This window comes from Protopterus annectens, chromosome 10.part0 (assembly GCF_019279795.1).
Source record: "Protopterus annectens isolate FY-2018-M chromosome 10.part0, PAN1.0, whole genome shotgun sequence".
NCBI lineage: Eukaryota > Metazoa > Chordata > Ceratodontiformes > Protopteridae > Protopterus > Protopterus annectens.
In genome coordinates, this window is record NC_056744.1 from 706013448 (window position 1) to 706032388 (window position 18941).

An 18941-nucleotide genomic window follows, 5' to 3' on the forward strand; every position below is an offset into this window, starting at 1 on the left:
GGAGATGTCTGTTTAGGGGCCGCCTTTGTGTAGGGGTATGATGTGGGATATTTTCCATAAGGTTTGCACATAGGACTCAGATATGGAGCGGTTGATTAATATGGAGATGGGATAAGCAAAAAAACATCAGCTACTATTTTTAGGTATTCTGTGGGCAGGTTGTCAGCTGCTAGTCTTGTGGGTTTAAGTTTTGTCAGTAGTTTTTTATGTTGGAGGTGGGTAGTGTGGAAAGGAAGAAGGGAAGGAGGGGTGGAGTTGGTTTGGGTGTGGGGGGGGTGTTGATGTAGGGAAGTGTTTTTTAGTTAGGGATAGAACAGGCTCCATAAAATGTTTGTTGAAAGAGTCAGCTATGCTACAGGTGGAGAGAGGGGTGGTTGGTGGGGGGGGGGGTTACCTTCCCTGGGTAGAGGATAGAGTTAATTGTGGACCAGAATTACTATGGGTTGTTTTGAGAGGGGTTTATGGATGTCTGATAGAAAAGGGCTTTGTCTGCTTTTACTTGCTTTTTGACTTTTTTACATAGTTCAAGGAATAGTTGCTTATCTGAGGGGTTTTTGGTTGTGCGCCATTGTTCCCAAATTTTATCCCTGGATTTCATAAGGTCTTTGGTGGTTTTTTTGTAGCCAAGGGGATTTTTTAGTTTGGATTTTGGTGCATCTTTGGGGGGCATGGGAGTTAAGAATGTTATGGAAAGTGCTGTTAAAGCAATGGACTGCTTCATCTAGGTTGAGGTATTTTAGGGGTGACCAGTTTATTTTTTGTAGGGAGGTGGTGAAGGAGCTGGAGATGAATTTAGTTTTGTAGCGAATGTGTCAGTGGACAATGGGTTTGCTGCTATTTATGTGGTGTTTTAGTAGGAAGGTTGGGAAGTAGTCACTTAGGAGTCAGGTAAGGAGCCTGCCAGGTAAGAGTGAGGATCTTTGTTGACTAGGGCCCAATCAAGAATGGTGTGATTATTGGGTTTTTTATTTATCCTGGTTGGGGATTGTATAAGCTGTGAGAAGCCATGGAGATCTAGGTGGAGTGCTGGGGGTTTACTATTGCAGGACAGCCAGTTGATGTTAAAGTCACCGAGTATTATAGTTTCTTGGGGTAGGGAGAGATTGGCCCAGTTTAATAGGTTTTCAAGGGGGGGTATATTTTGGCCTGGAGGAAAGTAGCAGCCTATTAAGTTGATTGCTTTCTTAGGATTTAATTTTAGGGTCGCATAGAGGATTTCTTCCTTGTCAAGCTGGGGAGCTGACTGGATGAGAATTTGGATATTGAGGTGATGTTTATACATCAGTGCCACTCCTCCTCCTTTTCTGGATATTCTGTCCTTGCAGAGGAATTTATGTCCAGGTGGGAGTATTTCTTCACTTCTAATGTGAGGTTTAAGCTAAGATTCGGTTAGGATAAGGATGTCAGGGGAATACAAGTGTATGTATGCCTGGAGGTCTTGGATTTTGTTACAGATGCTTCTGATGTTAAGAGACATAATGAGGAGGTCTGTTGGCTTTTTATTAAGTGTGACTTGGGTGATAGGGGAGCTATTTGAAGGGGGGGTTTGTGGAGAGGTTGGAGAAATTGGGGCCAGGGTTAGGGTGCACATCTCCACTGAGAGTAGGTTTAGAGAGAATGCGGAGGATATGTTTTATATAACCAGTGAAAGATTTGTGGTATTTTAAGAATAATTTGCATTCAGATGAGGTGCGGGCTTGCTAATTAGGTAATTGTGGTGGAAGGAGGCATTTTGGGGTTGGAGTAGTGAAATTGTGTGGTAGAAATTTGAGAGGGGTAGTTGACAGAGTACAATGGAAGTGGTTGGGAGAATTGACTGAAATGTCTTTGTAAGATGTAGTAAATGCTAGAATAGTGCAGCAAAGGATTATAATTGTAGCAGTTAGTGACATGACTGTGTTGGGATTAGGATGCATGATGAGTAGGAAGGAGGAGTAGAGGGGTGGAGATTATGGGAGATATGAGTTGATTGGTTGGATATTAGTGGGAGCAGTCTTTTGCTAGATTAAATTTGGGTACAGCTGGGGTGGGAGGGATTTGGGGGTAGGGAGGGGAGCGAATGGAGCAGGCTAAAACCTTTGGCAAGGATTGCAGGTTAAGTGGTAAATATAGTCTATTTGGGCTATACTTAATTTTTTTAGCCAAATTCAAACTTTTCCACTGGGAATGACTTTAAAGGAAATTATTAGGCAGTGGGAGTAAAGGTGGGGTTGGCTAAAGAGGGTTTCAGGTGGGGACAGCATTGGTCTGATTGAGTGTGTGCTACCCTACATATAAGGAAAGTTGAACACATGCACTGTTCTTTGCAGGGTAATGTTAATGGGAGTAAGTCAGCAGAAACCCAAGATTACCCAAGTAGAAATAAAGATTTAAAGTCTTGCAAGGAAAATGCAGGGGGGTGCAGGTCGTAGAGTGCAAGTCTCAGAATGGTATTGTACAAAGTGTCAGAAATACAAAGATATTTCAATGTAAACCTACACAGGGTGCTTGTAAGACACCAGAAGATAAACTTTTAAAGTGTCCTGTTTAACTGAGAGGCAGCTAGCAGATAGGTCCAGAGAACAGAAATCAGCACACTGTTGCAGTATAACTCTAAGTAGCTGGTAGGTAGAGTAACTGCAAAAGAAATAAAGAGAAAATAAGCAAATAAAAAGTACAGTTTTGTACCTACCATAAATGTAGATGTTCAAGTGCTAATACAGCTGCAGTAATCACAGATGGGTTTTCATCCGTCAGGCGGTTCCTCGGTCGGCCGAATTCCAAAGTCTTGGTCCGGCGTCGGTTGTCGTCGCTTACTCTTCTGACGTCAGGAAGGCCAGAGTATATAAGACACAGCCGACGCCATGTTCTTCAGTCTTTCTTGCCCCAGATGTCAGGTGCCCCCAAAAGGAAGGCAATACATAAATAAGTCTTATCCACATATGCAAGCAATGCAATGTAATGCAAAATCAGTGTAAGCAAGCAAATAAAACATAGCAGGATAACCCAGTCAGGAGGTATGAAGAGGTTTTGTGGCCCCCCCATTTACCAAGTGGGGAAGGAGGGGAACCTGTACTGCAGCTGTATTAGCACTAACATCTACATTTATGGTAGGTACAAAACTGTACTCATGTTCATCGTGCATGCAGCTGCAGTAATCACAGATGGTTAGAGTCCCAAAGCTACATGCATGGGTGGTGGTACTATAGGAACTGGGTTGGAGCAGCCAGATTGCCTAAAAACAGCAGTAGTTAAGCCTGCTCTTTCTGGTTCTGGAATATAAGGGCAGGTGGTAGTTTGTTTGTGTATGTATCCAAGAAACTCCCAGTGGCTGCCTCAAATATCCTTAGTAGGCACACCTCTGAGGAAAGCTGTAGAGGTGGCTGTGGCCCTGGTGGAGTGAATCTGATAACCAGTAGGGACAGGTTTCCCATGATAGAGAACAACAAAATCGTATGCAGTGGCCAATCCACTTGAAATGGTCTGTATGGTAACTGGTTTCCCTTGAGCCCCCTCGATATAGGACACAAAAGTTTCTGATTTCCCTGAACTTTGTTCTGTCCAAATAGTAACGTAGCTGCTGCCTATGGATGTCTAAAGGTGAAGTAGCCTTTCCCTTTGTTTTGAGGGTTAGGATAAAAGGTAGGTAGTGTATGGCTTGGTTTTAGGGCTACCCTGGATACCACTTTTTGGCAAGAAAAAGATGGGTTAGAGGGAAGGGAACCTATCCTGATGGAAGATGAGGAAGGGCTGCACCACCATGAGGGCCTGTAATTCAGAAACCCTACGAGCTGAAGTGATGGCCAGAAGGAAAGCTGTTTTCCAGGACAAATATTGCAGATCTGTTGAGGCAGCAGGTTCAAAGGGGGCAATGTTAATTTTTCTAGTATGTAATTAAGATCCCAGGCTGGTATTGTTTGCTTCCTTGGGTCTTATATTCTTAGCCCCCTGATGAACTGCCGTAGTGTAGGTGAGAGAATAAAGGAGGATCTGTGTTGAATTTCTGCAGAAATGGCTGAGGCATGTTTTTTAAAGAAAGAAAATGAAAGTCCACTGTTCAGTCAGCTAGGTTCTGTGTAGGTAAAACCTGAGGCAAGTTCAATTTCCTAGGGTCCTGGCCTCTTTTCTCATTCCAACAGCAAAACCGCTTCCATTTTGCAGAGTAAGCTTTTCTTGCAGATGGTCTTCTGGCCTCCAAAATGACATCCTGCACTCCTTTGAGAGAAGGGGGGGTTGTGTGTGTGGTGAATTTTTCCATGCGCGAGGGTGAGTGTTTTCAGTTGACTGTGAAGGGTTTTGTGTTCTGAGTGAGTCAGCAGAAGAGGTATCAGAGGTAGGGACCAGGGGAGGAGTATGGGTTAGGTGTTAGGCTACCAGGGTACCAGTGTTGCCTTGGCCAATCTGGAGCAATCAGTATCATCCTCGGTTTGTCTGTTCTTGCTTTCAAAAGCACCTTGGGCAGAAGAGGCAGAGGTGGGAATGCATAAACTGTCCATGCTGTCCAGCTGAAAATGAAGGGCGTCACTTTCCAGGCCTTGGATGGGAAGGTCCTGAACAAACTTTTTTTTTTCAATTGATGATTCCTGTGGGAGACAAAAAGATCTATGTCTGGCCTCCCCCTCTCCGTAAACACCTAAGGATGTAACTTCCATTCGTGTGGATCTGTCATATTCCTGCTCAGAGTATCTGCTCCGTTGTTTTCCAGTCCTGGCAAGTACTGTGCTTGAAGAAGTTCGACGAGTCTCTTCAGCCAAGTTCCAAAGAGTCATGGCTAGTCTGCACAAGGGGTATGAATGTGTTCCTCCTTGTTTGTTTATGTACCACATTACTGTGGTGTTGTCTGTTCTTATCAGTAATTGTCCTGGATGCAGGAAGTCCTTGAAAGCTGTAATTGCATTTATTACTGCTAGCATTTCTTTTGATTGATGTGAAGGTGCTTTTCCTTTGGGACCATCTGCCCTGAATGCACCTGTCCTTCATGTGCCCCCAGGCGTAATCTGAGGCGTCTGTGGTTATGACTTGTTTTGCTTGAGGCTTGCAGAGAATGGAAGGCCTGTGTTTACCCAGTGCTTGGGCCCACCATAGAAATTCCTTTGCATGGAATTATTGGTATAATTGTATATATGCTTCCTGTGTTTGTGTGTGTACCTTTTTTAGATTTTTTGGTACCATTTTTCTTTCTCATTGCTTTGCACATGGGATTAGAAGCAAGAGAGATGCCATGAATCAACTTGTGAGCCTTTCTTTGCAGTAAGCCTGGTACTTTGCTTTGCTTTTTGCTAGTGTTTTGAAAGACTGAGATAGTTGCTTCTTTTTTTCTGGCTATGCCATCTGCCTTGTTTTGTTTCCGCTGGCACCCAGGAAGGTTATTTTCTGAGGATGGTGTGTGTAGTTTCTCCTTGTTGATGGTGTATCCCAGAAAGCAGTAACCTGCGTGTCACATGTGCCAGATGTTCGGTATGTATGTGTTTGCTGTCTAAGCTTGGAGTGCCCAGATAAGGGTAAATTTGTATCCCTTGAAGTCTACAATAGCAATCACTGATGCCAAGGCACTGTGAATACTCACAGGTGCAGTAAAGATAAGCCAAAGGGCAATGCAGAGAATTGATTTATGGATTGAACCTGCAAGAAATCTGGTATTCTCTGCAGCTTTGTCAGGATTAGGACATGCAGGTATGCCCCCTTGAGGTCCAATGTTGCACCAGCAAAAACTCCTTGCTTTGCTGCCAGGCACTTTGTGAATAACTGGTGGTGCAGTAGCCATTAAAAAGGGCAAGAGAGAGAATTGGATGGTGGATTGAACCTGCAATCTATCTTATCTTCTGCAGCTTTGTCTGATTGGGACATGCAGGTATGCTTGCCTCCAATCCTTCCAGCACAAGCCAAAAAAGTTGCCCAGCATGGGGGGAAATGAATTGCTTGTGAGCATCTTGAATTTTGGTACGAGTAGAAATGTGTTTAGGATGGATAAGTCCAGAATGGGTCTCCGGTTCCTTTTCTTGGTACCAGAAGAGTCTTGAATAAAAAAACCACCCTTGTGATGGTTGCATTTTATATATTTATAGCTTCCATGGGCTTTTAGGTTGGTTGATTTGCAGTTGCCTGCCTTTTGGCGGATTTTTTGGCGGAGTTTTGCATGCTCTCCATTTTTTGGAAGAGTTGAAATTGAAATTTGTAGCCTTATTTATTAATGTCCAGTATGTATATGTCTTGTGACAGCAATTAATTGCTTGCAAATAAATAATGCTCCCAAAGGTGCTGCCAGCTGAGACAGCTGAGGGGGAAATAGAATGGATTGAGAGTACATTTTCCTTGTTTGTTGTTACTGTCTTCCACCACCTCTCTTGGTGCTGGAGGTGGGATTGTGCCACTCTATATGATGATTCCCTCTGCCCTTGTGCGCTGTATCTACCTTTTGGGGCTTGTCAGTGACTGGAAGAAAGGACCCTTTTTTTTTGAAGACCTAAAGCGTGTGGTGGCTGGGACCTGTAAGAAAGCTTTGACAGTGTATAGATTTGGCTTTTTCTTCCATTTTTTTTTAGTAGTATCAGCATTAGGTTACCAAAAGTACCAAAAGTTTGTCCAGGAGCATCAAGAAGTTTAGCTTTCACATGATCAGGCAGATTTTGTTCCTAAGCCAGGCATGTCTGCGAATGACTGATCCCGCAGCAGCCTACTGGAGGCCTCTAGGGCATCATAACCACATTGTAAGGTGTTTACCCACTTGCTCCACTATGCATCATATCCTGTAACTCTTTTAAATCTGGTTGTTCAGTTTGAGACATTTTGTTTTTAATTGTGATAACAGGAACTGTTGATATTTAATCATATGGAACTGACAGTTTAAGGCCCTTATGGCTAGGGTGCCCGGAGGTATACCTTTCTCTACCTTTCTTCTCTAGAGATCTCCCTCTGCAGGAAGTGGGAAGTGGGGCTGGGGCTCTTAATCCCTTATCCCTTAGGGAAATGGAAATGGGGTCAGGGTCAGCATTATGGCCTTTGTAGAGAAAGAGACAGGAGGGTGCTCTATATTAATCTCTATAGACTTACTAGGCAGGGCAGAGGCAGAGGGTTAAGACAAGCCTCCTAATAGACATCATCCAGTACCTCCAAAACAGGGGTATAGCCAGAGGTCTGTGCTGAGGCAAAGAAAAGAAATTCCTAATTCCTTTCTCTTGGAATCTGAAAGTCTTCTCCCTAATGGAAGTGGATCCTCCAAGGTGAGGCCAGGTTTCCCCCAAAGAAAATTCCCATGGGGGGGGACAGAAGGAATGGACTGTTCTTGCATCCTAATCCTCAAAAAAGGGGTAAGTGTGTGTTCCTCTGCATCAGAAATGGATGGAATGGATCCCAGAGGATCAGATTCCTCCATTCTTCTTCCACTCTTGGCCCTTGTCAGGAGGGGCTGAGAGAGAGTGATATCCTCATAGATCCTAAGCCTCTTTCATTTTAAGCATCTGTTTTGAGATCAGGAGGAGCAGATGGGCAGGCAGCAGCAGGCCCTGGCCCGCTGCTGGCTGTTTGGGGCTAAGTAAAAGCCTGAATAGAAATGAAGATGAAGGCCTAAATACAATGGGGGTGGAGGTGGACCTTGTCCAAGGTAGTAGGCATAGCAAGCCGGTGGTCGGGTTGTAGGAAGGACCAGGGCCGAGACCCAGCTGGCTGGTACAGAAGACACCGCCACCGTCGTGTCGCCGGTCGAAAGGGGGACGCAGGCCTCGCTGTCTGGAGAACCGGACCTTGTGTTTTGGGTTTTGCTGCGGAAGGGGCGGAGGCCGTCATGTCCTCGGCGCTTTTCCTTTTTTTTTTTGGATAAATGTCCGGGAGTCGTCGTCCTAGTCAACTTTTTATTCAAAAAGTTTTAAAAAAAAGTGTTGGCTTAACCCTCACCCTCACACTGATAGTGCGCGCTTTGAAGCAAGTGCAAAAAAGCAGGGCCCAAACACGCCGGTGGTCTGGCCCAAACAAGGTATGCAAAAGGAATGGAAACTTGGGTGTATTTGCTTTCCCACACAAAATATAATGATAACTTTTTTTCTTCTATCGGTCTGAGGCAAGAAAAGTTTCCGGTACTTAACTTAGCTTTAATGTTCACTTTTGGTCCAAATATTTTTCAGCCGACCAGCTGCTTCGCCGCACTTTCGAACTGCTTCTGCTTCCTAAACCGAAGCGGGCAAAAAGGGACTGAGACATGCTAGAAGACTGTGTCTTATATACTCTGGCCTTCCGGACGCCGAAGGAATTACCATTAACCGACGACCACCAAGACTTTGACGACGGGCCGACCGAACTGACCTCAGCTCTGCGCCGGAAACCCATGTAGGATACGCAGCTGTGGGCACATCTACAGCTTTTTAGCAAAGAGGGTTAGGATAGAACAGGTAAGGAATGAGGACACTGTTTTTTCTACTTAAAAACTACTACAATGATTAGAGCAGTTGAGAGGTTTTGCCTGTTATTACAATAATTGACCAACAATCCTTACATGAATAAGTACTTAGCAGTAAAACAGTTGTACTTAAACAGAATTAGACAAACCTTGCAGCACAGAAGTTAGACTTTCATAAACAAGGTATTTTAACCACCACATACAGTTATATGAAAATTATCTAACAGTTGCTTCACTTTCTTATTCAGCTTATCACCAGTGCTGCAAGAAGTCTTTACAGTGTATGTAACTATACACTAAAATTGTGCTTCCAACACTGTAATGTTCTAAGGTTCACTTATTTCAGTTTGTTGATGCTGGAAGTCCACCATGACAGCTTGATTTTACCCAGAGTTCTGACTTTGATTCTATCTGGTATAGCTGAGTTTATACACTTATGCAAGAGATCGTACAGGCCATTAGTGTAAGCTTCGGCATAGTTGCCACTTTCAGCTTGGGGAGGGGCTTGGAATGCAATTATACTGTCACCTAGAAGGGTACAGTTTGCCTTGGTGAACTTTTTTAGTCTGATTTCACCCTTTGTGAGTTCTGGTGTTAGTGTCAGTTTGAAGGTGACTGATTTGTGGTCAGTTTTAACTAATGAGGTCCAACAGTTGCAGCAGTGCACCTGTTTGTCATGTTGGCAAGGACCAGATCTAGAATGTTTGTTCATCTTATTGGGGTATGGACAATTTGTTCCACAGCAGTTGAATTCACAAAAGTCAGGGAACTTTTTTGTGCTAGTGAGTTAGGGCTAGAGTAGGTTTCCCAGTTGATGGTGGGATGATTGAAATCCTCCATAACCAGTGTGTAGGGTAAAATTTGGATTGTCTTCAGTTTGGTTAAGTAGGCTTCATAGGTGTTGTGACCCATGGAAGGGGATCTATAACTGGCTAGGACTTGAATGGGGGTCTTAACCACCATACCTAGGACCTGCAGGAACTCCATGGAGCTGTCCAATCTAACTAGATGGCAGGTGAATTTGTCTTTAATATAGATTGGAACACCATCTCCTTTGGTTTTGACATGTTCATCTGGCAGTCTAAAAGTGTGGAAGGCATTGTAACCTTGGAGGGCTGCGGTTCTCTCTGAGGCCTTAAACTAAGTTTCTGTGACTGTACAGACATCTACATCTTCTAGTGATAGAAGTGCTTCCTGGGAGTTTAGCTTTTGGTTTAAGCTCCTAACATTTAGCAGCATGACCATTATTTTGTACTGATTGGTTAATTTTACGTTGGTAATGTTGTTTTCGAGACCTTGCCTAAAAAGGCAATATGGGGAAGGCAAGAGCCTTTGCTAGCAGCCAAAAGCCTAGAGGTACAAGGTGCAAACCGTCTTTGACAAAGCAGCGAGGTTTGTCGACCATGGCTTCCCAGGCAGACAGGAAATGAATCCCCTTGTAATAACACCAATAACTAAGCCAATTAATGAAATCAATCATTTTTGTTTATACTGTGGCATCGTTCTAGGTGAGGCTAGTATGCTGCTCAAGGCTAGGGACATACCTGCCTGGGACATACTCAGAAAGCCCGACCATGTCTCTCTTCATATAGTCCAGCGAGGTACATATCAGGTCATTCACATCAACATAAACTATGTCAGAGTCATAATGGTACTTGTTGCTGAGAGACCTGAGTGCGTGCATGATTTGGCGAATCCTGGCACTAGAATTTTTAAGCAAAGACGTTAAGATGTGTACCCCGGATAAGAAATCTGAACTTGTGTGGGAGGTTGAAAAGACCCAGCAATATACAGTTGGTCTTACCTGAAAATGCTCCATTGGGTCATGAACCAGACTTGTCCGTGAGCTGGTGGTCTCTGTCCTATTCTGTTACTGTCCAACAGGAGAAATACTGTAAGAGATATTATGGCACTTAAAGATAAACAAATGCATTTAAATAGTTGGGAGTTTTTGCTAGTAAATCTGAGGGATATCTCAGACTAAATATGACTTACAGAACAGATTCCTCTTGTTTGTTATTTCTGGATATGTTGCCAGTTCCTTATCATAGTATTCAGCATGTCGTATGCTGACATTTGAGTGCCACAGGAGTAGTGATTGATAGCTGACTGTGACTTTCTCTTTGTCCAGCCTGGTGAGTGGGACATCTGTGCATCTCAATACTGAGTCTCTAATGACAATAAAACTTGTTTTTTGAGTATCACACCTTACGGGCTTGGTGGGTGAGACACTGGTGTTGGTATGTGTCATGAGTGCTGTGGGGACTGTGTTAGTTGTAGCAGGCTTGTGCTTTGGATGTCTCTGGTGTTTACAATGGGACACAAATTAAGTAGCACAGCAGATGGCATACTTGCCTTTGGTGTGAGAGGCTGTGAGTTCTAATCCTGCACTGTGTGGATACTTTAAGGGAAGAGGGAGTGTTGCACTCTTGAGTGTGTTTTCCTTGGGATGAGATATTAAACTGAGGCCCCATCTGCCTCTGTCATTGCTAGGTGGTTTGAGATATTTTACATCTACCTGAGCTACCAGAAAGAGCAAAAGAAATTCCCCATTGCCCTGGCCAAGTTTCCCTTAGTAGTATAAATATCACCAAGGGTCTTTCTGAAAAGGTGATACTAGCCTAGTGGGAATAACATGGTCAACAAAGGATATTTTAAATTAAAAGTTTTAAATTAAATCAATTTCTCTGCCTTTATTTCAAAGTAAAGAAAATATATGCACACTGATAGTTTTGTACAGTGATTATGGTAATGCAGGGACAGATCCAACTAATGTGACACTAGAATGTATGCAGGGGGCCTGGCCAATTCCTCTACCTGGGGGACAATTTCACAATGATCTGGTTCTGCTTAAAGAAAGTAAGAGTAAGATAACCTTGATAAGAATAGAGATACCAGGACCCACACCTGAAGTAACATTTGTGGATGATGCTTGTCTTCAGTACCTGATGATTGGATATCCCACATACTTAAGGGTCGCAAAACCCACTATGTGATGGGAAGTGTAATGTTATTCTAGTGACAGCAAGGACTACAACAGGGGAATTGACTCTTGTGTCACAAAAATTATTATCTTACCCCCAGGACATGCTTCTCAGCTGTCCAGAACTTTGGAAAATATCCCTGATTTTGCCTCCTATGTTTGCCTTGACCCCCATAAAATGATTGATTTGGTAAATCACTGAGGATTTCACTCAGTCAATAAAGTTAGACTTTTATGCCTCTGTTATTCAGAAAATGCATGTTGATGCAAAACCTGTCATTCTATTAACTTTATAAAGTGATTTACTGTAATATTTTAGAATTATAACTGATTTTGACCCTTTGTCCCATCTTTATTTTTGGCTTTGTCCAGAATTTTTAAGTAAAGACGTTGAGATGTGTACCCCGGATAAGAAATCTGAACTTGTGTGGGAGATTGAAAAGACCCAGCAATATACAGTTGGTCTTACTTGAACATGCTCATTTGGGTCATGAACCAGACTTGTCCGTGAGCTGGTGGTCTCTGTCCTATTCTGTTACTGTCCAACAGGAGAAATCCTGTAGGAGATATTATGGCACTTAAAGATAAACAAATGCATTTAAATAGTTGGGAGTTTTTGCTAGTAAATCTGAGGGATGTCTCAGACAAATATGACTTACAGAACAGATTCCTTTTGTCTGTTGTTTCTGGATATGTTGCCAGTCCCTAATCATAGTATTCAGCATGTCATATGCTGACATTTGAGTGCCACAGGAATAGGGATTGATAGACTGCATCCACTGACTCTGCAGTTGTACAGGGAGATGTACATCCTCACATGGGGAATACTGGAGTTATGATCTGTGTGAGTACAGAAGAACAGATGTCATGATGGAAAGCTGAATGGTGACTTGTTTTTGAACTTCTTCACTAGTTATGGATACCTGAAATGGGCACCGTGTTTGAAAACAAGGCTGCTCAAATTGTACTTGGTATGAGGACTGAATGAAATTTTGCTAGAAATGATAAAGGTTTTAGATGTTGTTGGGGGTAGTAAAGTTAATTGCATTTTAATTGGGTGTAAGACAGCTACAATACCTGTGGGCTGGCACACTGACTTGAAGGTCCCTATTTTCTGACGGAGATGGTATTTCCCATTTTCATACTGTAATATCGGAGGGTGTGCTCCTATTGTAGAGAGATCACATTCTTCATTTTCCCTGGAAAAGCCATGGTACAGGAAGAGAGACACCATCTGATTCATTTATATTACCACAGATTATGTTCTTCCACTGAAACATTGCCCTAATTCTTTTCCCTTGAAAAGATAGTGGTGGGTCATATGATTCTGTCAGTGTGGCCTATGTGTGATTTTCTGGCTTGGGGAATGCAAATGACCATGCACCCTGACTGTCTTATGAGAGGGACTACAACAGTACTAGGTTTACTGATTAATGCCATTCAGTCCCTTTATCTGAGGAACAAAAACTGGTGCATCTGCATTCTCATCAATATGTCAGAGACATTCAACGTGGGCATATAACAATGAAGGGTGTCTCCTACACCGTGCATTATTTATTTAGACTGGAGATCAAAGCAGGTGGTTTGGAAAATGTGAGAGCTGCATTTTTAATACCACATGAAGTTTCATACTTCAACAGTCTGTGATCCTGAGTATGCATAGGAACAGTTCTCTGTTGAGTTTGAAGTGAATGCAGTGAAAATCAGTACCTCCAAATCAGAAATTGTGATTCAAGTGAATTGTTATCTGCAGGGGGTTATAATCCACCCAAATTTTGGGTTTTAAGTATCTCAGGATCTTTTTAATTTCTGAAGGTGGAAGGCATTGGAATGCTGCCTAACAGGCAAGTACAGCATCAGAAGTACTGGAGTAATTTTTTCCAGAATGATGGTGAGACCTGAGTCAAGAAATAATGCTTTCAATTCAAGTCACTTTATGTCTCCATCTTTACCTATGATCACATGCATTATGCACACACCAAAAAATAGGTTTGTGGACATAAGTTTGAGAAATGAAGCTCCTTTACATGGTAGTCAGCCCACTTTCTATTCCGAGCAATCTAAGAGAATCTGAGAGTAGAGCCTCTGCTCCACCTGGTTGTTCAGAGTCAGTTAAGGAGGCTATGGCACTGCACCCCATAAGGATGTCCCCTGGGTGCTTTTTATATTTCATGCTCAAAAATCAATATCTTCTCAGGCACAGCTGTATGAATTGTGCACGGTGCTTTTACAACATTATATTTTTGGAATGGTGGTTTTCAGTTAGCAAAGTGATGCAGTGAAAAAATAGTATGTCATTCAGCTTTTGATCAGAAAGACCTGTCCTCTTTACACTTATAGAATTCTAGGTACACCATGAGGTACATTGAGGATGCTTGGAAATTTTATAAAAGTCCTCCATCTTCACTAAAACCTATTATTATCTAATGTCAATGACAGAGGTGTAATAGTTCATTGGCCCCTTTTATACATGTGGGAGACTCTCCACTATAAGGGATTTTTTAAGAAAGCTAGAAATGTCCAAACAGGTGTATGCTGTGGAATGCTGCACATCTATCTGTTGACAACGAGGAATACATAAACATATTATCAAGACATACTAGTTTTGCTATCCAGTTTCATAGTAGTCATACACCAGCTGTGATATATATGTAGCACTAAGTGGATTCTAATCTAAGAAACACAAACAGACATGCATGCACGCATGCACACACACATACAAGACACATGCCTAAATTCATGATATTGTAAGAATTTCAGAAGGCAGCCTGTGAAATGTATGCCCAAATCATGTAAGGAAGATAACTGAAAAGGACCAGAACAAGGCAAATAAAAGAATGTCTGATAGAGTTTTCAAGTTAGATCCTTGGACTAACCAGCATCCACTCCCTGGTGGTGAACATAAGACATGATTCAGATTATAAGTGGTTCAAAGGGTAAGATTTTGAATCTTAAATACTGACCTGGCATACATACCAGTCCCTAAACAAGTGCATGATATGACAAGGTTGAGATGTACCCATCAACGACAACAACCAAGATAAGGAAATATTTAGCATAAATTAAAGGGGATACCAGTTATTTAGGAAAGGTGACAGTAATGTCTAGATCACCATTCCAAGGTCTAACTGTGGATTCAGGTTCTGTATTTGATCAATATTCATAAGATGGATATATGGTGACCTGAAAAAAGCTGACACCAGATCCTTTAATATGACTGAAAGAGGTTTTAAGATATAAAACAGTATATCCCATGCACATAAGCTACCATCTCAGTAATTCAGAGACAGTGCAGCAATACTTCAGTTCATCAAAACATGGCCACCTGAAAAAAAAATGCACAATTCACCAAGCAAGGACTGGATAAATCTGAAGAATAAGTGTTATAATACTACTGAACTGAGTCCAGAGCTATCTTTCCTAGTTGTACTGGAGTCCTCCATGCACTAAGTAGGGAACAATGATGAAACTGCATATATGGACTCATCAAAACTCAACCCAGCTAAATTTCAGGACATCTGCATCAAAACGCTCTCAGTGTACCATAAATGCATCATGAGATGATTGACTGATCTTGACCACAGCAGAAGGAACACAAGGGGATATTAGTTTATATAAAAGATCATATTAATTCTGACATGTTTTACTAACTCTAATTTGAAAATTCTTTGAATTGCATTGATTAACTGCATTATTGTGTCCTCATGACTAGATGTTATATTACATCTCAAGGAGCATAGAGTATTCCTGGAAGATCCAATAGAAAAATCTATTGGTCTACAGATAGAACTACTTTGATTATGGGTGTTTTCTAAGTATAGTACAACAAATTTTAGAACCTCTACTAATAAAAATCTATATGAGATTTTGCTGCTAGATTTTGTTATTAAAATAATTTAAAATTACATGTGAATGCCTCCACTTAATTATCTAGCATTAACTTTTGTATTATAATTGTGACCAGTAGAGAGAGAATATTATGCAAGATGCGAGTCTACTTACAAAAGCAGTAAAAAAAAATTGTGGAACTCAATATGATTATGAGCCTTTTAGTATATGATCTTCCAAATTGTCTACCAACTTGTTTGACTGCTAATATGTAGAAGTGTTCTCGCTGGAAAGATTTGTCCCCACAGTTACAGCTAAAACAAACTTGGTTATTATCCACAGTGAGACTCTACTGTACATGCCACAGAATCCCACAAGTAGAATATGTTAAAAGCATAAAAGAATATGGACTTTGAAGCAGAAATATTCTGTTTATATCATTCATCATATATCATTAAGTAATGATTTTTTTTTGTAAACTGGGAAAAACAGTCATCCAGAAATACCTGCAGTTTTGAGTCTGATGTGGCCTTGTTAGGCATATTTCTGGATCACTGATTTAGTACTCGGCTATTCCTCGAATCATCAATGTGCCGACAGCTTGTACAGCTCTCCTAGATTACTCTTGCAGTCCTGTATGATAGTTATAGCAATCATATTCTGTTCCCTGCTAAACTTAGATAGACAAACTCACCTTCAAATCTAATACCAAAATGCTTTTGTATTAGTTTCCAAATAGTAGAAGTGATAATCTCAAAATGAAGCCAGCAAACAATGGAATAAAACCATTATACAGGTAAAGCTCAGGATTCATATATTTTGTGCTTATGCTAGCCAGTTTTCTGTTTAGTGCATATGGTTCTAAATGTTAACAGTCTGCCAAAACACTGATAAACTTGGAACTGAACAATGGTAAACCCTGGATATTATAAACAAAAGATTTCTCTACGTCATTCAGCCTAACAAACACCTGCATCTGTGATGATAAAGTTCTTTGTATTCCTCTAACAGTCATACTCCTCCCATTACCGCAGCCATAACACTCTTTAGTCACGTACAGTATAGACAGCTGACTGAGGCTCATTGCCCATCTGTAAGTTTTGTCACTTTTGGTGGACCTAGCTTGCTTGTGTGTGTCATATCTTTTATGAATTTTCTTTTTTACCCGCATGTTCAGAATACCTATACCATCTATAAAATGAATACAAACAACATCGACTGTAGATGATAGTCACTGTTGATGTAAACACCCTAATTCCATATGCAAACATTTGGATAAGAGGCTTGATGGATGGCTGGATAGATTTTTACCAACAAAATATGAAAGGCCTTCTGTTGTCATTATGTTAAAATAATTCAATAATTACTGTTCAATAATATGCATATACCCATAACGTGTGAATAAAATATAAAGGGTATAACAAATTGCGACTTCTGAAGATGACACATACCTGTATAATAAAAGCTATGGGATCTTCCCTTAATAACCCACTGACTAAAAATCCTGGATTATTTCCATCTGTAGCTGTGAAGTAGAATCGATCAAGTTCAGCAGAGCCACCGTTGTGTTTGTAATACACATCCATGTTGTTTACATTCTTCTGTGTAAAGTTGTTGTGGTTCAGAATGCCCTCCTTCAGGTATAAAGTCCCATGCTGAGGGTGTTGGGTAATTCTGAATGTCAGATTCTCTAATGGACTGTCAGGGTCTGCTAGTTCCAAATCATCAGAAGAGATAACATGCATGCCACCTTCCAGAAGCTGGAGTCCCTTGTTGTTATTAAGTGTTGGAGGTATGCGATCCCTGTGTTCAATAGCAAACTCCAATGAACCATTTTTATCTGATAAACCATTGCTGATGACAAAACTGTTAGGAAAGAAAAGAAATTGCTGTTTGCAGTGATAAAGGAAATCATCATGCTAATAGTTGTGTTTTTACATCTTCTTCACACAACATATGCATGAGCAAATCTGGTGAACTTCACCTAGCATATTTTCTTTTAAATTGCTGGACAGATTTACATAAGCTTTATTGCATTGATAGCACCCATAAAATAAAAGAATAGTCAACAATATTCATGTGTTTACCAGAGAGACAGAGAGAGTGAGAGAGAGTGAGAGAGAGAGAGAGAGAGAGAGAGAAAGAGAGAGAGAGAGAGACAGAAAATCACAATATATACATCTCGAGAAGTAATGGGATATAAAGTGTATTTAGTACCCTTACCATTAGTATTTGGGAAACAGTATTTAGTTTTTTTATCTGGATATCACACTTTTCCCTCACCTCCTAAAATATACCAACCATTTGCATTTAGAAAATGTTTATATCCATTATAGTAATGGCTGGCATTATTCCTTGATTGTGGCTGACAAGGACCCACAGTGGATGAGTGCACTTATGGGCCTGGGGATTTATAAAGAACCCCACAGCTTACTGTAAGGGCTGTGGTAAAAAGGTCCTGTATCCTCAGTGTGGAAATTTGTGACTCAGAGACATGTATGCCACAATCAGAATTGACACTGCTGACTTATTTGCATGTCTGTGAATCACTATTATCTAACATGAGTGCAAATCAACACTTCTATAGTAGTACACAGTCACAGCGGCTACATTATGATAGCACAGGCACGTACCTTCAGTCACTCTCCCACACATAAAAACATAGTTAAACACATACATTACATACCCAGTACCTGTCCCTGTTATCAGAACATCCCAATGTTTCCTTTTTCCTCTGCCTTGGTAATTAATTTATGATTATAGTCAGTCCTTAATGCCAGACATTTGAGTTTCACACATAATACCCTTCAGCAAATGAACAGTAGTGCAAAACCTGTTATCCTAGTAACTTTCTGATATTGTAGAAGCAATACTTAAAAGCAATCCATGCTCTAGCTTTGTCTTGAAGTCTCATAATACAAGGTTGAGAGGTATGCTTAACATTCCCAGTCCCTCTCCCTTGTAAGTCATGAACTACTGTATGTACTGAATAATGCCAAGAACCTCATATCAGTTACCACAATAGATTAATGCTGATGTCTTCTGTACCAAAGGTGCAGGGTTTGGGTGATTTTTAGGCATGCTATTCAAAGTATCTCTGGTGTCTAGTGAATACCTTCTACTTGTTTTGGAATGTTTTTTAATCAAGTGCTTTTAAGGCACACTATATAGTGTACCCCTAGCACCTAGTGTTCCCCCACCCACATGTTAATGAAGAGTTCTCCCTTGTTCCTAGTGTTCCTCACAGCCCACATTACATGTAGGTGCCATTCAGGCATGAGTTTCAAGAGTTATCTCTGGTGGCTAGTTGTTCCCCCTCCCCTGAAGCCTATTCAGTTGAAGTGCTATTCAGGCACAAGGTTCAAGTGGTATCCCTGGTGGCTAGTGGTTCTTCTCACCCCTGGGCCTCATTCTGTTTAAGGTAAATTTAGGCATGAGATTAAATGGTATCCCTGGTGGCTAGTGGTTCCCCCTGCCCCAATGTTACAGGCCTTGATTGTTAGTCCTGGGTTGTGTGGAATTATTGACAGCCAGCCCAACCCAATAAGTCATATGGTCAGACATTCACATATACATTCCATTCCCAAGCAAACACACATACATACACACAAACAAAACCTCTTTCCCCATTCACTCATGCATACAGACCTATCCTACATCCTCACTAATCTCTGTTCTACTACCCCCAAGGCAGACACACACATATATACACTTACACATGGAGTCCCTCACATATACATATGCATAAACTATGTTACCACT

General features: G+C 41.3%; 1 protein-coding gene across 2 annotated transcripts in view; it reads right to left on the bottom strand.

Moving 5' to 3' along the window:
* LOC122813289 (FRAS1-related extracellular matrix protein 1-like) overlaps positions 1-18941 on the bottom strand; it is a 1751891-nt gene that overhangs the window by 389985 nt on the left and 1342965 nt on the right. For both annotated transcript variants that reach the window (XM_044085535.1, XM_044085536.1), the window contains exon 25: positions 16631-17045. In XM_044085535.1, the coding sequence (XP_043941470.1) occupies positions 16631-17045 (415 nt within the window). The remainder of the gene's footprint in view (positions 1-16630; positions 17046-18941) is intronic.